This window comes from Gymnogyps californianus, chromosome 3 (assembly GCF_018139145.2).
Source record: "Gymnogyps californianus isolate 813 chromosome 3, ASM1813914v2, whole genome shotgun sequence".
NCBI classification, from domain to species: Eukaryota; Metazoa; Chordata; class Aves; order Accipitriformes; family Cathartidae; genus Gymnogyps; species Gymnogyps californianus.
The window spans coordinates 11,532,164-11,557,925 of record NC_059473.1 but is presented as its reverse complement, the minus strand read 5'-3'; the positions used below and the strand labels follow the sequence as shown (position 1 = coordinate 11,557,925).

At 41.4% G+C, this 25,762-nt stretch overlaps 1 protein-coding gene across 3 annotated transcripts in view; it reads right to left on the bottom strand.

Moving 5' to 3' along the window:
* PELI1 (pellino E3 ubiquitin protein ligase 1) overlaps positions 1 to 25,374 on the bottom strand; it is a 45,189-nt gene extending 19,815 nt beyond the window's left edge. Inside the window, exons 1-2 of one of the 3 annotated variants that reach the window (XM_050894984.1) lie at positions 25,088 to 25,374; positions 24,345 to 24,392 (exon numbers count right to left, since the gene is read on the bottom strand). In XM_050894984.1, coding sequence (XP_050750941.1) covers positions 24,345 to 24,378 — 34 coding nt within the window. In that variant the 5' untranslated portion in view covers positions 24,379 to 24,392; positions 25,088 to 25,374. Of the gene's footprint in view, positions 1 to 24,340; positions 24,432 to 25,087 lie in introns of those variants that run through there. The other 2 variants (XM_050894985.1, XM_050894986.1) reach the window with 2 other exon arrangements.
* Positions 25,375 to 25,762: the final 388 nt, after the last annotated feature.

Genomic DNA, 25,762 nt, shown 5'->3' with positions numbered 1-25,762 from the left:
CTGTAGTGATAAGTTACATTGGTATGACCACTTCTAGGTTGCATTACTTTTCTCACACAAGCCGTAACACTTGAGTTGACTGTTTCAAAAGTGTTCATTCTGAAAAGCAGAACTTAAGACTAATTTGCTTCTAGAGCTCCTTTATTTTCTCATTTTGCAGATGCCACTGTTCAGAGTTCAGGTTAATAAGCTTGTGGATTACTTTTATGCTGCAGCCACATAAGAAGCTACAGAGTGAGCAACTGCAGGTGGATATGCCTTCTACTGCCCAACCCAGCCTCCCACAGATAACAATCCTTATCTCTACATCCCACGTGCCTTCATATTAGTGACCCACGGTATTCTGAAGTGCAGTCTTCTGCTATCAGGCAAATACACCACAATGCCCTTTTCATAGCTAATTGTGCCCCATCTTAAAGCAGGCTTTTTGAGGGTTTATTTTGCCCCTAGCCACACTGCTACGTGGCTGTCTCTGAACCTCACCCTACAGAGTTTGAACCACTTTGTTTCCCTGCCCGCATTTACTCATCTGTTCTTGTGTCAACACTGTCCTTCACTTCTATTAAGAGGAGGGTTTAGTGATTTGCACTCCACACAAGAACCATGCTCTGCCTTGAGGACTGGAAGCAAATGCCTCAAGCATGCTGTCGCTAGGCAAGCTATCTGATTTTTCCTGGAGCAGAGATGCTGCCGACCATGCCAGACTAAAACAATGAAATCTGTAGCACTGCTAATTTCATGAAGTGATGCTTAACTACAGGGGAGGTTCTTTCCTTGAAGTTGTTAAAGAAATAAAGGGCTGTATCATCATGTTCTTCTGACTCACAAGCAGATGCTGTACAGTTTGATATTATTACGTGATTTCACATGACATTCAAAATGAGCTTTGAAGAGGAATGCATTTCTAGCTATATCAGTGAAAAATACAGCCTTGCAGATATGGGCAAAGGGCAATGCTATATCCTCTAGCGTGCAGACAGCCGAGAAGCTTGAATGGCAAGGTCTTCATCCTAGAGTTAACCTGATCAGTATATTACTGCTGAATTTCAAGACAGACATTTTAAACACGTCTGTTGATAATTTTATTTCACAAAACAGGCAGGGAGTAGAATAAAAACCCCACACAGGATACATGCTTGAAATTGCTACACACAGGGTGCAGAGGAATGGAGACTGAAGGAAACACTGAGAAAAGAGAGCAAAAACGTGGAAGACTAGGATCTGTAACGGTCCCAAGGGGGAAGTATATTTGTACACTCAATACTGAAGGCTGAACATGCACTATATACCACCTTAACTTTTTCCCACGAAGTCAGTGGCTGAACTCTGATCAAAGCCAACGATACCCAAAAAAGACAAATATTTCATGTGTTGCAAAGCATTAACACTGTTAGGGGGTTCCCAGAAGTCTAATCCCAGGTGCATGGGGGAAGAAGAAAGGAGGGAAGATTACTGACTTGCCAGCCCCATTAATCTTCCATTGTGTTATGTCACATGTAATCTCTGTGCAAGGAGTTCCCATGTTATACAGTTAAAGTCATACTACAGTGTTTTAAGGAGATTATGGGGGGGAAGCAGCCTGAAGCCAAGAACATGCTAATTAGAGTACACAATAGAAATGTTAATCAAATAATCTGCAGGAAGAGGAGGAGGGAAGGAAATGATCTAATCCCCTGCCCTACTGTGTGGTGCCTTGTGGCAAGAAGAAAATTCTTGTAAGGTCCGAGCAAACAAAAGGTCCATTGTTATAGCTACAGCTTTCAGAGAACACTTTTCTGCATCTCAAGTTTCTGTAACATGAAGGGTAGATGGCACTTTATGAACTCTTCTACACTGACCACTTCTGGAAGGGGTAGGAGAGGCTAATTAGATTTGCAGGACAGCTGAGTAAAAGATCCAAGTAGAATCTCAAGTTCTTAAGGCACAGCAAATTCTCCTTCAAAGGGATTTGCCAACTCTAAAATGTCTGTCATCCAACAATCATGGTGATCCTTAGGCAACTGTGGAGCAATTCGTCGCTGAAGCTGCAGTAGCCTAGTTACAGAGAGGCAACAAATCATCACGCTGCAGAGAGGTATTTCCCGTGACACGAGTCATACTTTGCCATCAGACAAACCTAATGAGCATTTCTTATGAAGTCCTATTCCACCCTTAGATCTTTGTGTGCCTGTTCCTCAGGTACACCAGGGAAGCCCTTCTTGCTCAAGGACAGCATGTTAACCATCCATGCATATCCCATCCTGCAGACTGAAAAAAACCAATTGGCCCTCTCTTCAGTTTGATCTCTGCTTTAGTAGGCATACATGGCTTTTAGCACTGTACCAACTCAGTATTTTCAACTTCCTAGGGGAGAGACCTCATCAAGAAAAGTGCACGTGAGATTTCTGATCCTTGGACTGAGAACATATTTCATAGTTAACCTTACTATAAGCTGAAGGCATCTCAGGCAGGAAGAAAGAAATACTTACAGGACAGCACAACTACTGACTCTTATGTGCTTATATGTTTCCAAGAGGCTGAGTCAACTCCTTTCCTCATAAGAGACTTTACAGAATCACAGGATAATTCAGGTCATTTAGTCCAACCTCCTGCTCAAAGCAGGAGTTGGCTTCCCAAATACCGAGCTATTACTGCAAGAGACTGGGAGCTTTAAGTATGAAACGGCCTCTCAAGACGCACATTCCCTCAGGAAATAGGAAAGGCGTACCGAATGCTGGAGAACTGCAGATGGCTAGCAGTCTTGCAGACCAGTCTGGAGCTTCACGTTTGTTCACAGCCTTCCTATGACTGTTTGATTCAACATTTGCTTAAAATAAAACAATTGGCAAAAATTACCGCAGAGAGCTTGCTGTAGCCACACCAAAGATTGATTGGGCTGATTAAACACTTGAAAGGGTGAGACCCACAGCATACCCTGCATTTTACAACAGCTTCACAAGAGAAATGTGTCCCAATAAGCAGTTCGGCACTGACACTACAGAACTCTATTCACAGCAATCGTTGCCCAAGTAAGACATTTGGGAATTGAGCTGCTCTTAAGATGGTCCTTCACCTCGCTTCTCAAGAATGACCTGAAGCATCAGACATGCTGGATTCCTAAAAATCCAAGACTGAAAGGATGATAGGTAAGGCATAATTCTGAAGAAGACACATTCGTTTCCCAAAAGGTCAAACTGATGTAAACCATCTGCTAAGTCAGAAACACGCAGATGTAGTTGCACCAGGCTTCTTTCCAAGATGTTAAACCTGAGTTTCCCAGGTACCTGGAAACAGCTATTGTGGAAGATTTTAAGTTCTCCAGGAACATTTCTGGATCTTGAAAACTCTGCAAGCCAAATACCGTATCTGCAAGTTCAATTAACCTAGGCTATGCACAAGCACTTCCTCAAAGAACTTTTTAGCTGTAGTTCTGCGTTCTTTGAAGAGCAGAACTCATTCACTGAGCTTCAGGTACTATGGTTCCCCCTAAATAAAGAAAAGGGAGGCCCAATTTGAATTCATTTCCAAGACACAGTTTTCCTGCTTGCAAAACTTTTAAGGTACGTTCTAGCAGAACTAGCTGAACCTGCATTACCTGAAAGTTTTCATTCCCACAAAGCTAGATCATTTGACCATGGACTTCTTCAGAGAAAGTTAAGACAGATGGTCGCTAGAAGTATTAACACCTTTGCCTTTCAGTGATGAAAAACATTTCACATAGATTAGCAAAAAAAGGACAGGAAAAGTATTCAGTTATAGAAATTCAGCTATAACTGGCTGGCTCCCCACACTCACATTCTGGGGGGGGGGGGGGGGGAATCTTAAGAGGGACAAAATTTAAAAACTATTCAGTACAGTTTCTATTCAACTCCCACATCACACAAATGGATTATCTTAAAATAAGGCAAGTACCTTTTCACTCAGAGAGGTCGTGAAGCGCAAAAGCCAAGTTCGTCCAATAGAGTTTCCCTCTGCTTCATCCTAAATTCCTCACCACACTGTTATTACACTCTTGACACTCACCATTTAGACCTGTAGTTCATCTGCAATTCCAGTAAAAAAAAGTGCTGGATAACATCCACACTGCTCTCCTCACCTCTGCATGTGAATGTCCCAAGTCTGTAGTTCATACCTGAGTATTTAGTAAGTCACTGCTAATAAATGTACCATCTTACTATATTCCTCCACCTCCTAACTTCAAACTTTGGACAGTCTTTATATAAGGTACAAAACCTGGCCCTTTCTAAACATATCACCTCCAGCATTTACATATAAAAGCATATGACCTACATACCTCTGGATAGCTGTCAGAGGTCTGCCTACTCTCTGCAAGCCAAGTGTCAGGTTTTTATAGTGGTCTGATAGGATATGTTACAGCTCTATACATAAATGGCTGGTTCGGTACCTCAGTTTCCTGTACTTCTGACATTCAAGCATGTCTTTTCAGGAGTATTTTAAATAGTGTTCTATGAGCTCAGGTACAGAACAAAGGTTACTTTAGGCAACAACCCAAGAGAACAAGAACTGACTACTTTGCATATGCAATAGGTTTCTAGTAGAGGTATACTGAAATATCTCCAGATACATTAAAAGCTGTCTCTTAACGAGTAACGTGAACCAGCTTTTATGCTAATAGAACTTGTATTTATACATAAATACAAAACTAGCTTTTTGCACACTTAAGTTTCCATGTTAATCGCCTCCTACAGCCAGAAATTCAAACAGGACAAAGTTCAAATATCTCCTCCACCTCCTCATGTTAGATCACCTACCTGTTCCCAGTTTGTTACTTCGGGGAGAAAAAAAATCCCATGCTATTCGAGTATATCTTTTTCTTTCCTTTATAATCCCATGGGCAATGCATGATTTAGCATATCTAGAGAGGAGCAATACTTTACTTCCTACACTTCTAATCCAATTTGGATAAGAGGTTTGCTGCTCATAAAAATAAACAGGCAGTTGCACTTCACCTCTATGCACGCACTAACACCTAACAAGAAAAAGGTCATTCCCAAAGTGTAGTAAGAATTCAGTGCTAGGGATGCCATCACTAAATTTTACCCCTTGGTTGAGACAGGAATCCAGTTTCTTGTTTACAGGTACTAGGAGAGAGCTAGTAGGTACTCTTGGTTCTTGTCACATACGACATTTGGCATTATTGTGCCAAATACATTCTCACCAAAAAAAGCCAAGGATAGGGTACCTCAACCATGGAGACGGAGCTGTACTACTTCTCTAGGGACCCAAGGGACTTTGGTCTGACCATATGGTCCAGTTTTAATTAATGATTTCCTTAGCTCTTATGTTTAAACTTTTGACTTATAGTTGGAAGTTTTCAAGGTGTCACTAGTTTCAAGTTTTCAATTTGCTATGTATACAGAAAAATGTTACCTTCAAATGAGAGAAGGTATCTAGCTGAATATGGCAACTTTAAGTTAGTATAGTGTTCCGTTACAAGCAGAAAAACTCTGATGGAAAAATGTTTTCAAGTGTGTGGGTCATATAAGACGTATTTTTGAAAAACACCAAAAGGTATTTTTGTACCAAGATAGTGGCATGTTTGTTTTTTAATAGCCATGCTCTCCAGAATCTGCATTGCTTTTTGTCCTCTTAGAGTACGTCACTGAGGAAAGAAAAATCGGACAAAAATCTAGCATAAGACAAAAGTAATTTTAAATTGGTAGAGTACAGGGATACTGACAGTCACTGTGGCAGAACACTTTTCCAGCAATAGTCAAAGTGTGCACCCATTGCTAGGCAGCGTTAAAAATGTTCAGCTGATAGTTTCATGGACTGCCCTCGCATTTTCAGTGATGTTAAGTCACATCACTAACCCTAATGAAATCACATTAGCAAGACAGCAATTTGATTCTTAGGAATTCTACCAGTGAGGAAAGTGCTCCTGAAGACAAAAAAAATTATGTTCTTCCCTGATCCACCAAACTCAACAGAATTCTGTGCGAATACAAACCTTCAAGATTTGGCCTAGAAACTGATAAGATTCCTAAAATTGAGGTTTGGGGACACATGTTCAGTGTATTTCTCATCATCCAATGCACGTTTACTTATTTCCCACATAATGTTCTCAAGCAAAATAGCTAAATATTTCTTCTGAAAAAACACATGCTTAAAGCTGTATCCTGGCTATGACTCTGGTTCTCTGTAGATACCAGCTCATATTTCAAAGTTACCTGGAGAAGCCTCAAAACCAAGTGTAGTTGAGCGGTTACGGATTGGGCTAGATTTGAATTAGCACATGCATGAAAAAATCTACATTTCTTTCGCATTTCTCTGACATGCAAAGATAAATGCAAAAGTATCTTAACACTTGCAAACTCACTTCTAGCAACTACCTTGGCTTTGCACTTTGTACCTGTATGCACTGAGAGGCAGGCTTTAAGCAGTAAAGAATTACTCATTTTCTCTCAAAGTTTTTCCATTCAGGAAATAGGAAACACCATTGGGCAAATATACTGAAAAGACCATATAGCCACAAAAAGTCGCAGTTTTGATAGCACCACGACTAAGTAATTTTTAAACAGTACCAGATGATTCAGAACACAGTAGTACTTTACACATTTCTGAAATCAATTTCACATGATTTACGGCATGCAAATTATTTATTAACCAAAGTGACTGGTTAATATAATACAGACTTCTTCCTTTCTGAATCTTGAGAAAGAGGTTGAGAGAAGCCTCCACTGTAACCCACGGTGTGCACTCCAGATACCCGATACAGGCTACCAATAGACTACTGTTTGGGTATCTTCAAGTGCACCTCTGCGTACCACAGAAACCTTAAGTCCTGTTTTTCTAGTATAGCAAGGTTAACAGTAATAATCAAGTATGGAGGAGCTGTTTCACTTGCCCTTTTTTAGTCAGCCATTCAGTGCAGACTGATTCACTCCAAGAAATCTGGCTCTTCAGAAGTAATCTTTGCAAGTTTTTAGGGGTAGACCAGCACTCTCAGGACTGACATTGTTTATGAACATTTCTTCAAATTACTAACAGCTGCTCATACTGAGCACAGTGGTGCCTCGTTCACACACATTCATAAAGGTTTGCAGAAGTCCTGCTCACATTCAATTTGCTGCTTGCCATTAGTTACCCTCCTGCTTAAGGATGTCTCATGTCATCCATTTGCGGAGCAGAACACCACCATACAGCTGCAGAGGGTACGAACAGTCATAGGCAACCACATTGGCACATGTTAAGAAGTTACTACCCAGACTCAGCAGAGATGTCTGACCACATTCAAGCTCCTGGACCAAAGCATATTCAAAGCAAAAAAAACATTTAAGGAAGCCCATTCAAGTAATTAACTATAAAACAGACATACTAAATAAACTAAAGAACTACCAACAAGGCAAAGTCAGTGTAGCCAATTTGACACTAAACAACCAGAATGAGTTTATGAAGTGTTGGGTGAGTGGGACAAAGGCTATGAGTTTGTCAGGCTGATAGCTGAGACAACTAATAGGCAAGTTGCTGCCTTTAGCAGCATGTATTGCCTCAATGCAACTTAGTGGCAGACATTTTATTTAGAATTTCAAAAACAATTTTTCAAGCATGCTCAGTCTCACTTCAGCAACTTCAACACCAGCTGTATAAGTAATATATATTCTCTAAACACAAAGGAAAGAAAAGACTTTCTCTGGCTTCGCAGTCACTGTTGTATTTAAACTCTTTAAAAAAGTCGTTCTGTACTTTTAGGATTTCACTGATGGAAGTGTGTGAATTACATGTCCCGACAATAAACTCTGAACTATACAAATAAATAGAGCACTGTCACAAGCTCACCCTCCTCTAGCCTCTCTTTTGTAATACTTATTCCTTGTCTGTAAACGTGACTGCTAGGACAAAAATATGTGAGGTCAGCAGCACCAAACGACTCTGAAATGCTATCAACACTATAGAATGTTACCAAACCAACATAATGAGGAGTGTATCAGCTCCAATAATTTTATTAGTTTCTGAAATGAAGCATTTTTCTTTTAGCAACCACTTCCAAGCTGACTGAGGCTTTTTTCCTTGTTAGAAGTGAGGAACTTCATTTTAATTGCAGAAAAATTTAAAAAAAAAAAACAAAAAAACAAAACAAAAAACCCCCCAAAAACCCCAGGCAAATACAAAAAAACCTATCTTCTAAAAAAAGTCTTCACTTCAAAACCAATCTGTGACCTAAGCTTTTTATTTTGAAAGTATAGTTTAATAACATGGTGGGAAAGAATTTGTATCAGTAACATTAGGTATACAGCTATATAATTTTCATCATATTTAAAATCTAACAAAGTTATAGTACCTATCTCATATTAGAAAGAAGAATTTTTTTTTTTTAAATTACTTAATAGAAGCATACAAACATCATAGCCAAAATGCAGGAGCGCAACTGTTGACACAAAGCTTCAGTCCTGAAACTCGCCCGACAAGAACCACGAGTTAGAGCTCAGCACCCCTGGAGCAGAGCACGACTTCTGGGAATAACTACGCGTTCCTAGTTTTGCAAGGAAGAGCTATTTTTTACTGCTTCTGGTATTAAAACTAAGCATGCTCATGTTTGCTGGATTGGGATTTGCAAAAGTCCAACTGTGGGAGCAACTGCGTGTTTTACTTGTCCTAGGTCCTTCTTTTAAGAACAGGACTGAGCCTAACATTAAGGAGTGCAAGTTTAGGAATTACTGGACTTTTTATATCTAGACCTGTCTTTTCAGGTTACCCTCCCTCACTCAGCAAAATGAAAAGGTTAATACAATCACAATAAATGTGATTTCCGTCCCAACATCCTCACATGTTGCTTACCAATTTTTTTATTAACAGATTTAAATATCTGTTTCCCAAAGTTATAGCATGGTGCTTATTCCTTAACTTTTGATATAGAAGTCTACCTAAAATGTAAACATCGGATAAAAAGAAAAAGAAAAGTTGCAGTCCCCACCCCCAAAACAATACCGCTATAGTTGTATGCACTGAAGCAGCAAGACTTGTCTTTTACCTGCAAAAATAAAGGTCCAGAATACAAAAGTTAAGCAAAGATAGCAGAAGACCTAACACAAAGGAGCAATGAAATATTATAATCGAAACTCCCAGGGAAGTGTCAGCCAACTGAAATCAAAGATCATGAGAAAAGCTTTCTTGTTAATCGGAAGCAACATGGAACATCTTTCCGACCAGAAATGCACAGAGTAATCTAAAACAGCTCCAGCATACAGAAGACCGCATCCTTTGACAAAACTTCAGCCTTTCGGATAACTGCTTGCAAACTCAACATGCTCCCAAGATAGTTTTTACTGTGGCACAAATGAAGAATCTCTAATTAAATTAAAAAAAAAAAAATACTTGCAGCCTACAAGTTTAGCCCAGATTGGAATACTGCAACAAGATCCTCTTCCTTAAGTATCTTTTTAAAGCGTGCCAAAACCATAAGCTAGAAGGATAATCTAAATAAAGCCATTGTTAAAAAAAATAAAACTACATCATACCATGACTGGAACAGCTAAGGAACTGGTCAGGGAGGAAAGATTATTTCCTGGCACAGTAACGTAGCAACAGACCGAGTTCTCTCTCTCTCTTTTTATTATTATATTAAGCCTTCACAATGTTTCGCAAAAATAAAACTGAGGTTTGTAGCTCATCTGTTTAACGGATGATCAATTGTATTGAGCAGCAGGACTTTGTTTCTAGGCGTACTGTGCAAAAAAAAAAGTAAAAGCATACTGTAGCAAGGAAAAGAAACTAAGTCCAAATTCTGTTTTTGTTCATCAACCAGGTCACCTCGCCAAACCTGATACCTGAGCCCAATTATGCAGGTGCAAGTAAGGATTCAACTGCATTGAAAGCAACTGAATTAACCAGCGTAAGCAAGATCGCTATCAGCCTACCTAAGCAAGACTGTACTAGAGCAGATCTGGGTTGGACGTGTAATTTAATTCACCACTCTGATTTTGGATAAGCCCCAGACTTTCAGAATAATTACAGTGCCGTCAGAGACAATGCTCAACGTCAGCTATAGTATTTAAGTTGTGTACTGTTTGCCTGAAGAGATGAAGCACTCAAATGCCAGGTACCTTCCAGCTTCTCAAGCCACCAGCTTCAACTGTGTTCCACAACTCTTAAGGAATGACACACTCACTAAGAGTTTGTTGCAAGTAGTTTGGCTTATACACAAGTACTTGAACATGGTAAGTCCTCTCTGATCCACCATAGTTCATTAGATAGAAGCTTCTTCCTAACAGATGAGACTCTGGAGTCAATAAAACAAAGCTCTAACAGCTACACTACTATTAAAGCTCTAGACCATACTGTACTATCTGTTGAGCTTCACCTTGAAATGCACTGGCAGAGTTCAGTAATTTTGAAACAAGAATTCACTCGTGATAGAAACTTGACATAAAATCGAGAGGCACAGTGGAATACACAGCTGATCAGAAACTAAAATAAATATGCAGCATGAATTCAAGCCAGCAAACTCACGTGAAATAAATAATGAAGTGGTGTTTTCTATACTTAAAATGTTTTGGGCTGTTAACCACCAATACTGACCACTTATAACCAGTTTTAGGACTTTGGCAGTTGAAACAAAAATAGCAGGCATTGAAGTACTGATACCTTTGATCATGAAAAACATTATTATGATTAGCATCTCATGCCTATTTGCTCCAATCCCCTGAGATGTAAAATAAAACTGTAAACATTTTCAAAGTTATATGCCAAAAGTCTTCTCATTATTAATCACACCCATTGTACTTGAGGTTGTACTCTCAATTTCACCAGCATTAACTCGGTATGAAAACTGGTGCAAGCAAGGAAAAGTTGATGTTCTCACAACACCACATTGCTACTTTGGTGCAAGCAATAGCGAGAGGAGGTAGCAGCTGTTGTCCTCAAACTAGAGGGCTAAGGAAAAAGAACAAGCCACAGATACATTCACCGACAAAGCTACAGAAAGCAATGCAAGAATTTTAAGCCCACCACATGAGAAGGGTATATATTCAGTCTAATGACAAAACTTAAAACACAGCTCCCTGAACCTCTTAGAAAACTCCTGCGATTAAATTTGTTTCTCTCGAGTTCATGAGAAAAGTCAGCTCGTGGAAAAACTCTGGTCAGGAGGTCCAGAGCAAAGAAGGGTACAGGGCTGCACAACTCAGATCTGGGGAGGGGGTGCTATGTGTGCGCATAGGCCAGGGAGATGAGAAGGCGGCATCACTCTCAGAGAGTATTGTAAATACTGTTAAATATTGTATCAGCTCAGAGCCTCTGGAAACAACCTTCAGTAGAAATCCAACATTAGGGCATGAGAAAGTACAATTTAGTACAGCTTAGGAGGCATCTCTCTAATATAATAATCTCCAGTTTTATAGAAGTTGGGCGTGGTTGCTGTAGAGAGATGCTGTCCAATGAACAACTTAAAGCATTCTCTCTCCACTTTAAAAAAAGACAATGTTTAGAGAACAAATACTGTTACAGACAGTAATGGCAAGAAAATACTAATAGTTTGTGTTGTTCTACACTTGTACTTCTAGCAACTAATCTCAATCAAAATCTTAGAGGTAAATAAAAGGTCTATTTTGAGGGAATTCTAGAAGTAGTTACTGAATTCGCTCTTCAAATTTTTCATCTAGAGAAGAAGTTCAAGTGCAAGTAGAAAAGTTTGTTCTCTTAAAGCAACTGTGTAGATGTAAACTCACCGTGTCCAAGAACTGTGAGATTGTAACCGCACTTCCACTTGGATTTACGATACATAATCAAAAGCCACACTCGCAGAGGGAAAATGACCTGTTGATGATGGTGGCTGTCAACAATGGGTTCAGATCAGTTAGCTGCTAGTGCAGACAGGACAACATTTTTCAACACTGCGAGAGAAAGTCAGAGCGAGACCATATGGTTAAGCCCCATCCACATTAGCACCAAACAGCTAACATCAGCAATTGAGAACTGTCAGCTGGGAGAGGCAGAGGTGGGAAGTCTACCTGTTGCTCACAGCCGCTGTAAAGAACAGTTTCGTAGAGGTTTATCAGTGTTGGCTCAGTGTCTACTGGAATAAATGCATTTTGAGAAAAGCACAAACAACATGTCTTTCTTTGAACACAGCATATAGTCTTGTGTCCAGTCAGTATTCCTAGTGCAGAGCAACTCAAATACTCAGTTGTTCAAAATTATTCAAGGACTAGTTACCAGTCAGTTGGTTTCAGCCTGCTCAAGATTTACTGAAATTTAAGAACACGTTCTGGAATTATACTGGATAAGTCTAAGTTTTATATTTACAGAAGACTTGACAGTTGCAGGTAAGCATCAGACAAGCATTGTCAGCAGACACCCTGGCTGTATGGTATTCAAGACCATGCAAAATAAAGGGATGAAAGAGCTGGCTTTAACTTCAAACTACTTTGAGTAGGGGGAGCTGAACCAGACAATCTCCAGAGTTCCCTTCCAAAATAAATTCTTCTATTCAATGACAAACCTGGCCACTAGTGCAGAGGCATGAGCTTTGCATGCAAAGACAGCAGCACTGCATCACAGAACTATTATTTATCACCTATTCTCACGACCTGCAGGAATGCCTGCACTTAGCTACCACTAACATACAGCAGGAGCACATTCTGTGGTTAAACAATTTTAAGGCAGCATAAAATACCGCTGCCTGCAAAAGCAGTGGTCCTGCCTGCTGCCCTGCATTTAGACCACAAGATTTTTGCACAACCATGGTGTCCACAGATTCACGCCCCAATCTGTTCCTCAGTTGGATTTACTAGGTTCCACGGGTGCATCTGAACACAGGACAGGAACAGAGAGCTGGGACCACCTTTCATATAGTGGATTGTGTGTTCACTTCCAGAAAAAAGCAAAAATATGTATTTTTAAATGCATGGACTAATTAATGGTGAGATGACAGGAAACAGAGTTTATTCCTGAGCAGTATTTAAAAGCTGTCTTTAATCTTGAAAAACAAGAGAACGTAACTACTCCTATTCTTAACTTTGCAACTAATTGTTTTCTTTATTCTCGCTCTTCTATTCAATTTATTTTGTTCCTTTAGGTAACAAAAGCTACATTCACCAGCAAAAGACAGCTTAGTACAGCAATAATCTTATTAGCATGCACATTGAGTTAATACTAAGCTTATACGAAGGAAGTTTGAAAATTAAGCTTGAAAACAAGCACAGTAACAGCAATAAACTAAAAATTTCAAATTCTCAGTTACAAAAGCACACTTGCAACAATCTTTTATTCTGTCTTCATCAGGTTTAGTAATTTCCTGTACATTTCTCCATAGGACAATTTTTCTATGACAATTTTTGCTATGCTTGGGGGTCTAGGACTTGGGACAACTTGAGAGACAAGACGACGACAAACACCATTAGTCTACTCAGTTCTGCAGCATTATGTGGCACCAATTCTTCTTATTGGTGTCATTCTATCTTGGAATGACACCAAGATAAAAATTACCAAAACACTTTTGGGAGGCAAAAGTGAGGCACAGTCTGCTAACATTAATGCAAGTTACTTTCATAACCAGTTGCTACAATAAAACTTGGAGTATAGTAACATTAACACATCTTAGGGTCCAGCTGCAAAAACTCTTCTACCAATAATTCTTCCAAATTGGTCATTTGGTTGCATGCTGGGAAAGCATCTTCTAGCACTGCTTGGCAAAGGTAAACCGCAGAAATTGAACAGGCCCCAAGAGAGACTCCAGCACATGTGTGCTAAGTTGGAATGAGAAGACAGGTGGAGGACACAAAATACAGTCTCTGAAGACTGTGGGATAGTATCTGAAGATTGTCAAAGCTTAAGTAATGCTTCCAAAGACTAATCACCATCCTTAAGATGGAGTAAAGTCTGAACTATAAACCATGGCTGAGGACTGGACAACTGAAGTTAGACTTAAAACCACACTCAATCCTTCGGCATAAAAGAGTTAGGCCTAACAAAAACCACTGAGTGCCATGGTTAAGCCTACAATGAAGACTAACTAGGAATTCCCACATACTTCAATTAAAATAATGGCTATTAACAGGGAGTGTAGAACTCCTTGGGATTTTAAGTCTCTCTGTATCAAGAGACGCCTCTCTTCCACACTTAGATGCGTGTCTTTGAAGAGCTGAGCAACTTTACTCTAGTAACACTAGCAGAAGGTAAAGTTGCAAAGCAGAAACCAAAACAGACTGTCATTTAATAAAAGGAGGCTCAGGAGAAGGAGTAAAAGAGGCAGAGGGGGAAAAACCAGGCTCCACTGAGTGCCATGCTCTTCCACACCAGCACAATGGAAGGGAATCCTGCTCCACTCTGAGGGCTATGAGCCATCTGGCCAGAAGCCATGCTTATGCACAGCTACTTGGCCCTGAGGGTTGAAAATAAGAGATGAACAGCCAAAATATGAGGCCAGCAGACACAGCTGTCAGGCAGGGATCAGCAGACCTGACGACTGTAGCATTATGAATGCTCCAGCCCATGTTGGTTGGCTGTTTTGCACTATACTCTATTCTTTCCCTCAGTTATTTCCTTCCTCTCTTTGTCTACCTACCACAACTCCTACTCATGCTCTGTTTCTCTCCCCTACCTCTTCCCTTTTTTGTCTCTTCAGAGTTCAAGGTCTTACGGGCAGACTTCTATTCACACAGCATACAAGCACTGCAAAATGAAAGTTCACAACTGTTGGTATGTTTAGCTGATTGTAACAGTCCCTTCCGGTCTCAGGTTTTTATAAAATTCGAGTTTCTTGAAAGACAGTTGATGGACTGTTTATAACACTATCCTTAGTCACAGCATACCAGTCAGTATTAAAGACAGGAATTCACAAATAATGCAGTGTGCTGATCTAGCTTCTATAAATGGAGAGTTTGGCCACTGCAGAGACGTCTGATCTACAGCTCTCACTCACATAAACAGTCCCTAGCCACACAAATAAAGACTGTCAAGATCCTTCCCCAAATTCCTGCAGGGAAAAGAAATTAAAACGATAGCAGATTGGATGGAACAGCTCTAAGAAAAATCAATAATGGTAGCTGTAAAATCTAAAATTAAAGTAAGTCTGGTTTTGATGCTTTCAGTACACACAGTACATTAAATTTGGCATAAGCCCAATGGAACATGAAGTACTTGTGGACAATGTCTGCCAAGAGCTAGAAATATAGCACTTAGTCTTTAAAGAACAAACAGAGAGCCTCAGACCATTTCTACTTTATGCATCTGAAAAAAAATTAAATCAAGGTGATCTTTCTGAGGGAACATTTGTATTAAATCTAATTGGTGTGCTTTGTGCAGTACTGAATTGAGCATATGCCGATTGGCAGAGAATCAGTATTTGTCATTTTATAATCCGTTCCACTTGTGACAAAGGTTACAAACAGATGTTATACCTCCCCATATTCCAAATCACTGTGCTTTCCTCCTTAGCATCAGCCTTATGTCTCAGATAAACATCTGACACAGTGGAAGCAGAAGAAAGAAATGGAAAGCATGAACTCAGGGAACTCACACTGCACTGTCAGTTTCTTCACCCACCTTCACATGTGTTGGTACTTCATTAGTTTATATGCCTCGGAGCAGAGCAAGATTTGGTTAGTAACTGCATACTAATTCACATTTCTGTAGCAGCCTCCAAACATTAGCAAATTAAGCATCACACACCTGTGAGTTCCTTATTTTTATTAAATAAAGACCAAAAAAAAGGGAGACAAGCCTAACACCCATCTGGGGCTTTGGAGACATCATCTATCATCCCAGCACACAGGTTCTTCTCCCCGCCACCTCCCATACACTGAGCTCCTAGTTGGACAGGAGAGTGGAGCGCAATTCTAGCTTTGTTAGGTTTTCTGCTATTATACACATAGGCTTACGCATCCTTCCCCACATCTCCCAGGGATTCAGGAGGGAACACATCCCTCCTGTCTTTAAGGCCAGTATGAGGTGATGGCACAGAAGGATCACAGCCCCAGCCCTGCCTTGGGAAAATGGAGAGCAAGAGAAGGGAAAACAGGCAATACCACACTTGACATCTGCCCAGAGCGAGGCAAGAAACTTCTCATGCCATCCCACTCTACACATAAGCCAAGCACTATCTAGATCTTTAGAACTGCTATTTCTTGATGACTGAGGTTTTGAAATATATAACAAAACAGCCAGATAAATCTGACTGTTAATCCTCCTCATTAATAGCTATAAAATAATAACGGCATGCCTACAGTACTTGCTATTGTGGACTCCAGGAGACTGAAAGACACCAGACACTTGCTAAAATGCTTATTGACACAATAAATAAGCTCTTCACTTCTCCCTGCGACTGGTCCCTCTTGACTTTAAGGTAAAGGTTAACTCTTCTCTCATCTTTTGGATCAGGCTCCTATCTCTGCTCCTGTTTAGACACTGCCAACTTAAACGAGCTCCTCCTCAAAGTTACAGTAAGTGAAAGATTGCAGGAAAAATGCTTGTAACACTTTCCCTCTAGAGGTAGGAGTTTCCCTTGCTAACTATGCATATCTCAGAACAGTGAAATATGAGTAGTTATTTCAATGAGGAAAAAAATTAAATAGTGTATATATATTTGCATAGAAATTCAAAAGCAGTTGCTATATCTAAGTCACAAGTGGCTTGTAAGTGGCTTATAAGCCCCCACATTTTACTACAGCATCCTAGCGTTTCTCAGCCAGCAGTGAGAAGTACAAGGACCTATTCTATGTTCACATCTGCTGCTCAGAAAGCCTCAAAGCTAACACACTAGCCACAGTACTGACTGTAAAAATATGCACACGTGCAAGTAAAAAAAAAAGGATAAAAATAAAAGCTACTCGTGCATTTATCTGTTTGCATGATCAAGTTGAGTTCCTCAGCTTCAGCAGGTGGCTGACTGCCTCAACAGATTAATGCATCACTTCTTTTAAAAAACAAAAGAAAAAACCTACCCAGCTGCTACCCTCACTCCAGCCCTCTGCAACAACCTTGAGTAGTTTACAGAAACCTTAACCAACAGGCAACAGTTCATGCTGCACCAAAAGGGAAAGCTCTACTAGAATGATACTTCACATCCACCACATACAGCACCAAATGAATGCTAAAACAATTGATGTGGGCTATCAGCAGCACAGTAATTACCTTATTAAAAAAAAAAAAAAAAATCGAAGAACAAAGATCCAGTATGATGGATCCACCTACCAGAGGAATCAAGAGGAGATGACTTGGCCGTGAAAGTCATCTAAGCACAAAGGGGCGATCAACTGTCTTCAGACTAATATGCATTACAATGTAATTTGTCTTAAACTTGGTCTGCTAATTCCAGGGTATGAAGTGCACAGTTATAGATATATCTATGGGTTTTATATATATGGTTTTTATATAAGTATATAAAAACATATATAATGATTTAACTCTAAGAGGTGCAGGGACAGGAGACTGGAGCAGGAAGCAGTCCTTATCTAAAGTGTCAGCACTACCATCACAAATTTGCCTCAACATTATCACAGGAGAAAAAGAACAAATGAAACACTCTAAGAGCCTACTTTTGGGCCTTCTGGTTCTCTGCATTACCTATCTGAAAAACTGAAAAAATGTTTAGATCTTTTCCCTGTTAAAAAGCCGTTTTTACTGATTGCCCCCATAAGTTTCAGGGAATTTGAGCTGGATCTCTCCCAGCTCTTTGCTGAAGGTACATTAAACTAATATCCCCCTAACACACACAAATAGCAGGTGTTGAAGCCAGGCGTTACCACAATGACTTTACAGTTCGACAGTTATCTTCTCCCCTCTAACTATTCAACTTCTAATCATCACTATTGACGTTAAAAATATTTTAACATTACAATGCCAATTAAACAGAACCTATATCCAATGCGAGAAGAAGCTAGAAACGTTTTCTGGGTAAAAATAGAGATGGCCTTTACATGTGGCTTTAATTCATTCTTTTAAAGCAGAAAAAGAGGACAAAGGAGTAAGTGACTTGAACATACCAAATCGTTAACAAGTGTACAGCAAGTGATATTCCTCCTCTCCAGCCCAAATTTACCAGCCTCATCTGTGTTGGCCACTCAAGCACAGAAGACAGATTATGCTAGAGCACACCTAGTTTAAGGAAAAACATCCCCTAGGAAGCTGTGCACAGACAGCCAATGCACTCATGCCACTTGTGGGCATCATACAGCTTCTTGTGGAGTTCCTCAAGTGGCACGCCTAAATCTGAAACTGAATTACCATCACAGTTTGATCACGAAGATGGAAATAGCAGTACTGACTGAACAGTCCATAACTCTGGTTTCCCATACATGAATAGTCAACAACTCTGGTTTCCTACACGAGGAACTCTCCCAGTTTCTATCAGAAGATTTTGACATCCTTAGTAGCATGTTACATTTTCTTTCCTAAATTCAAAACAGAGCACTTGCCCAGCAGAAAGGAGCCAGATCCAAGAGGAAGCACATACTCTACCTGCAACATTAGCTAAGGGTTGAGGCCCCTGTACTCTCTTTCACTGTAGAACAGAAGTTCAAAGTCATCTTCCGCTAGCCTTGAAATACAGCAGCAATCTAAATACAGCAACTCAAATACCTACGTGCATTTATTTTCTTCCACATTGAGCATTCCTCAGAGCATTTAAAGTGGCTCAGGGAAAAAGCAAACCAAGCCAAACAAAGAAAAAAATGTATTGGTGGGAAATGGCGGAACTGACATATTTTTAGAATTAGCAGTTTATCCCAAGAGATGCATTAAAGAAGGAAAACGAGCAACAAGTTCTTTAAAAGGAAGCAAATTACTTTATAGTAAGCCTCCATGTGTGATGCATTTCGGATTTTTTCCCCTAACCTCATACCAAATAAATAGTTCAGCTACGTGATATGACAAAAGAACCATTACTTATTTTCCCAGTTGAACCTTGTGTTAGACCATGATTAAGGCAATATTTATTCTTGTAAAAATATTGTACTGAACTACAACTGCTTCAGATAAGTGGAAAGGGTATCAAGGTAGCATCAGATAAAAATCTCAGTATACATATTAACACTTAAGAGAAGAGGAGCCTTGAAGATTTCTTAGCAGGAATTCTTCAGGGAGCACTTTTATCATTTAACACAAATAATCTGTCCTAGAACAAAGAAAATACAGATGAAGTACTCAAGTTTGTACGATTTCAACATCAAGTCTTTACTATTTAATACTGCTCGACCATTAAAAGCAGAAGGAACTGAAGGCAGGAAAAGCAGGCACTTGAGAGGCATGATCTTAACACAAGAAAAGGAACTACAAACACATGAAACCCTAAGCCTAATTTTGCTACTAGTTTAATGTTGTCTTACAGCGTCCCAATGGACTTGATGGTTAAAGGGGCCATATGTGCCGGCTACATAGGCACACTAGTTCCCATACCTAAAGCCCACACTTCCACCTAGGTGCTTCGTGTGCTGCCCCAGCCATTGCTGATCACTTCTTGGGCAAAGATGACCAGCTGGACAGAAATGTTTCAAGCTAGATCTAACCCAGAGATGCCAGTTTGGCTGCCCTGACCCAAAGAACAATTAAGACATTCGTGGTGTTGACCCAGGTCAAGGGGTTACCATCCTAGAGGACAAGCTGGTGGAAGGGAGGGGGAAACGAACTCCACAGCTGCTGCTTTCCAGTTGCTCGCTACTCCGTTCAGACGAATGGTCAGACAATTAAGCAGGAGCACTGAGGAGGCAAGCAGGACAGGGTGAGATGCTCAAATCAGATCACTAAGTTTGCTCTCACTATGCCTCCAGAAACTCTTGTAGGCCTTGAGCTCCACCGATGCCAATGGCAAATCTTAAGTCTTCTTAACAGGAAATAAATCAGTCCCTTCAAATTTGATCTCTATTCCCCACCTTGCCCATGAAGTAAGGAAAATAGCTATACCAGCTCAGGAAAGAGTATTTTTAAGTGTTTGTAATGAAGCCCAAAGGGTTATATAGTTGCAGAAACATTGCATACTTGAAATATAAGTAGATCCAGGAGGATGTATCAATTGGCAATGGAAGCAAAAAAACCATTGACGGTGGTCTACTTAAAGACAATTTTGGCTAGGCATGTTTTGTTTATTGTTTTTCTGGGTTTTTTGGGTTTTGGCTGAGTTTTTTTTCCCCCATCTTCTCTTCAAGTCCTAGCCCCAATAAACTATCCCCCAAAGAATCTTACTCAACCAACTTGCTCCAATCCCGTATTTTGCAAGTACCTACAAAATATTTTTTGATATATCCCACTTCCTCAAAACCTCAATCAATCCACAAAACAGCATTCTCTAGTAGCTATTCATATTATCAACTATCCTAATAATCATCATTAAAATATTCTGTAGATCACTTCCGGTTTAAGTCTATTTAACTTCAGCTTTTTCCTACCTTCCTTGCTGTCCATTTCTGTGCTACGCTATAGACTTGTCTACAACGCAGAGCTTCAGCCACTATAGCAAATGTTACAGACCCACAAATGGAAACGCAGCTTTTAGTGACAAAAGCTTTTCTGCCAAAACCGCCATGCTTATCTCCCTGAATACTGAATATGTAAACTAACAGGCTGACAAAAGCACTCTATCAGCAAAAGCTTGCCTACATCTGGGACTTTGATTAACTTTTGTCAATTAGATGGTGCAATTGCTACCCCCAAACACATACATGCCCACCCTATCTAATATAGCCAGACAAGCACCCCTCTGGCCCAAATATTTCTGTACTATTAAAAAAACTTCTCCCCAAAGGAACACTTTTCTCCCTTCTAAAAACACATTTATGCAATTAATCTGCTACAAACAGGGTTGGCACAGAAAAACATCTGGCTGACGTAGCTGTATAGCCAACATCAAGGGAGATCCAGAGCATTTTCAGCCAGCATGACACATATCCAAAGTCTTCTACAACATACTCTACTGGCAAACAAGGAAAGTACTGCAACGTGAGTGTGAATCGAACAAATCCTCTTCCCAACAGGAATATAATTACGGGACCAGAGTAAGAGGTTTTGACCACTCCTACTCTGACAACTGCCATAGACCTTCAATTAGAAGAGTAAAATTATAGGACACTCCCGATCCTGAAACCACAGCCAGAAATGCACTGCAAGGTTCAGTCCACTCTGCTCTCGAGTACTGAGATTCGAGCCCAAAATTCAGCATTTAAGTATGTACCATGGGTGGCAGTCAAGTCACTATGATTGAATTCAGCAGCATGGATTAAGAAACAAGGTCAGCAGATTAACTTTTATTACCTATTCATGAACTGAACTGTGCTCCTGCACAGCAGGGACTGGAGGATACCATCAATCTTTAACGAAACGCTTCCACCCAGGCGCTGCATTCAGTCCGAATCAAACAAGCTGCTGACTAGTTCACACTTGAGCCCACATCCCAAAACACCACCTCACAGCATTTACACCTAGCATGCCAGCCAGGAGACGTTGCTGGAGCAAGACTGGTATTGATGACCACCTACCTTCAGCACAGGGTGCCAGCAGAGGACAACAGACTTTTCCCGTAGAGCCTGTAGTTTCCAGTCAACTATTTTTACATTCACTCATGACTACAGGGTTATTCCAGAGAGGTCATTTTGAGCAGCTAGCAACATTTGGTGCTCCAAATCACATGACATGGGTCAGCAAAAGAAGTCCACGGCATAGGGCTCACCTAGGTAGCCCATAAGCCGTGCACTCACTCGTGCAAAGCACCAAAGCACCTCTTCCTACTTGAAGCAAGATCTCCTTTTCAAATCAATATAAATACAGGATACTTGGAAAAGAACATATTCATAGTGCAAGGCTGTAATTTTTCTGCAAATCAAGTTATTGTCAATAGTTTTTACTGCTTTTAGGAGAAAGCAGCAGCAGGGTAGAGCTTGCCTATTTTTTAGTTTAAGGATGATTTCTAGCATGCCAAAGAACTTTTGTCTTTTTTAACCTGGAAGGCAGGTTTTTGAATACATCAATTCAAACATTTTAAACAAGAAACACTTACAATCGCTTGTGACTCTTAATTGCCACATCCACTGCAAAACATTAAGGCCACAAAGAATGCACCACGATGCTACCCTATTGCCCCAGCCCACCTCCAGCCACCTACCAGAGAGCCTACAGCAGCACAGGGAGAGGGAAATCCATCCCACCAGCTGCCCATGGCCTCCTGGGAGACACAGAGCCACTTCAGCTTTGCCCAACTGACACGATTTGTACCTCACGGCATCAGACTAAATTGCTATTTTACCTTCTTCCACATGAATCTTTCCATCCAGGTAGACTAACTGGGCCTGATCAGGGATGCAATATTAATTTCAGTAGAATCGGGGGACTACAGTAGGAGTATGAGATTTACCGGTGCATCCTGTTAACCAGTAGATTGAAAGGAAACAGAAACTAGATCAGATGGAAACACACTTACTTTTTCCTACTGAAACTCGCTCAGCAGTATTTAGTGACACTCGACCTACTTCCTACACCATCTCTTTGCTGTCACTTCCTTTGACAGTTTGTCAGCACGCCTGTGAATCTGGAGATTAAGGAACTAATGTCTGGGAAGCAAAAGAGCTGGACTTTTTCCTCTTGATGCCACCTACAGTCAAAACTTTTATGATCTAGCCAGCAAGGTGCACAGTGACCAGGTAGCAACAAGTACCTCCAATTACTGGCATCCTGCAGGAATTCCTAATCAACTGTGTAATTTCGCTTACAAGTATGCACTTAAAGGTGACTTTGATTTCTCATGAAACACTCATTTTCCTTTTTTAGCTCAGGGCATGGATTAGCATCTACAAACAGCTTTGGGTTTTCTGCTTTCCTGTATTCCAGAGTTCCTGTCTGAGAAGACATTTTATATCAAAATATATGTGTAATTATTTCCTTCCAAATGAATGAGAGTTTTAAATACCGCTGGCTCCAAGCAGATGATGCTCTATTTTGCATCTACGAACACACAGTCGCTAGCTATAAATCCTGAAGTGAAAGGATCCCGTTTTCCATGCCTAGTTTCTTAATAGAAACCAGTATTGATACCAAAATACAAAATGGTTGTAGCAGACAGACTTTATACTAATATCTAAGTTCTGCTTTAACTGAAATACTAGTAGTTACTCAAAATTTTAATTTCCAAGATGAACACTAGCATGGTGACCTGCCGTGTTGAGAAATACATTTCATTGTTCAGTAAGAATGGAAACATTCATTAGGCACACTTCACAAGACTATACTCGGCATAACGTAGGTGCTCCTACAAGTTTAATTCATTTGAAATAGGAGACGCTTAAGGTACCCAGTAGGTGCCTATATACAACTAAAATGCATTCCTAAAGCTTCCTGCCTGGCCATTCATACGACTTCAAACAGAGTTAGGACACTTATCTTATCTGGCACTAAAAGGGTCTAATTTTCCAACTACAAGTGCTCAATTTTCTACAAACCGGGCTTTTTCCTGGGGGAAGGAGGGTGGGGGGGGAGAGGAGAGGGGGAAGTGTCCCATGCAGACATCTGAACTTTGGCACTACGTTACTCACTCTGAAATTGTCGGCCTAAAACATTACAAAGCCACACAGACCGCATGACGACACATGCAAAAGAAAATCTGGGTAGCCTGTTTGGCTGAAGCTTTCATCTCCACTAACCTACTGGTGCCTTTCAGCATAAAAAGTGACAGAAGATGTATCATCAACAGGTCATCTGGCTGCTTCTTTGTAAAAAAAAAAAAAAAAAAAAAAAAGAAAAGAAAAGCTGCTGAACAGAAACCGGAAACGGCCTTTTTTCCCCCGGCTCTTCCCCCGCCCCCAACACGCGTTCAAAATGGAAAAAATAAACCCATCGTTCTTCATATGCAGAACCGCCAGCTCTGTCTAGCTGAAATGCTTTGTAATTTTACTTGCCAAGTAGTGTGTTTTCAAGGCAGAGGCGTCCCAGCGAAAACAAATGGATGGCCTTTAAAAGGTAAGGCCAGAAACATGAGCGTTACAGCTAGACTGCTTTTTGTTTGCATGTATTCTAGAAGCTGCATTTTGCAGAGGTGAAGCAGCTGCAGTTTTCGAGGGGGTAGTTAAAACAAAAACAAAGGGAAAAAAAAGAAACAAGCTTTCAGTATAAAAACATAATAATTGCTTTAAAATATCTCCTTTAAGAGGCAAAAATTATTCAGCTGAAAACACCTCAGCTCCTCCTCTCCCCTGCCTTTTAAAAATCTTCTCCATGGCTGTTACAGGCAGAAATGTACCCCTGCTATTAGCTCTTCCTGAAACCGCATTATTTAACTACGTGAAAAAAACAAAGAGTGAAAAGAAAAACCCGACAAAAGTTGCGCTGGATGGCAGGCTGCTCACAAAAGAGCCAAGGCTGAGGATACGGGAGAGAAACCTTGCAATTCCCCCAAGAAGCTTAAAATTAAAGAGCCATAACTTACCTACCGGGTATCTGGATTCTTCCAGAGTAAAACAACATCAAATTTGGAAGAGCTAGGGAAAAAAAAAGAAGAAAGCTTTCCCACCAAGATTTTGCACGTTAACAACAGCAAAACAAAATCCCCCTTTGTTTTGTTTTCACCCGCCTGCGTGCTGCTCCCATTCAACGCTCCGGCACACGGGGCTGCGATAAATGGAGCCTGGACTTCAGGGGGGACTCTTTCCTCCCCGAATAAAATAAACATAACACTACCACCCCCGCCGCCAACCCGCCCACCCCCCCGAATTCAACAAAAACTCGGAGTCCAAATACTGAACGACTTTTTTTTTTTTTCTCTTTTTCTTTTTTTTTTTTTTAAAGTGATGTGTTTCCCGCGGGCAGGCGGCTCGGCAGCCGCTCCATGACAAAGAGCTTCCCCAGCACATCCCAGCTCCAGAGCGGGGCTCGGCCAACTCCGGGTGGGTGGGAAGGAAAAAAGAAAAAAAAAAAAAAAAAGACACACACAAAAAAAGACAAAAAACTCCCCAAACCCCCGGGAAAAAAAAAACCAACAATAGAGAATTATTTTAAAAACAGCAACAAAAAGGCAGCCCTGCCGAGGCGCAGCACAAAGCGCGCAGGGAGGCGGGGAAGGGGGGTGAGGGGGGGAAACAGCCCGAGGAAGCGGGCAGCTCCGGGGCTGGCCCCCAGCCTCCCTCGCGATACGGGCGCACGGACGGGGCTCTGTCGCGACAGGCGCGATACTCACCCCAGGGAGGAAGGAAGCAGGCGGAAGAGGCACCCCACGCCGGCAGTCGCAACTCCCCGAGGCGGCGGGGGGAGGCCAGGAGCGGGGGGAAGGGAAAGGGGCAACCTCAGCCTCCGTCCCCGTCTCCTCACGGCCGCACGGAGGACGATAACCCCGGCTAGGCGAGAGGGGAAGGAGCCTCCGCAGCGCTCCCCTCCGCCCCCGCGGGCTCCGGCGGGCCGGCGCTGCGAGCGACAGGCCGGGAAGCAGCAGCGGCAGCTGCCGGGAAGCAGCCGGAGAGAACAACCCGATCGACGCCGGCTCCGCCGCCCTCACAACAGCCACCTCCGCCGCCTCGCCTCGCTGCGCCTCGCCTCACCGCGCCGCCCGCCCTCTGGGTCGGCGGCCGCCTCACGCTCGCGCACCCTACCGGCGGGGGCGGGGCGGGGGCGGGGCGCCGCACCTCACAGGGCCCCGCCCCGCCCCGCCCCGCCCCGCGGCATGACGGGACTTGTAGTGCCGCCCCCTTGCCCCGGCCGCGGGGAGCTCGGCGGTGTGCACACACCTGCGTGGGTGCGTGTCGGCGTGTGTGTGGGTATACGTATACATACACATGTATATGTGTATATATGTGTGTGTATATATACGTGTGTGTGCGTATATATGTATGCTTATTTTTGTGTGTATCTGTCTGTG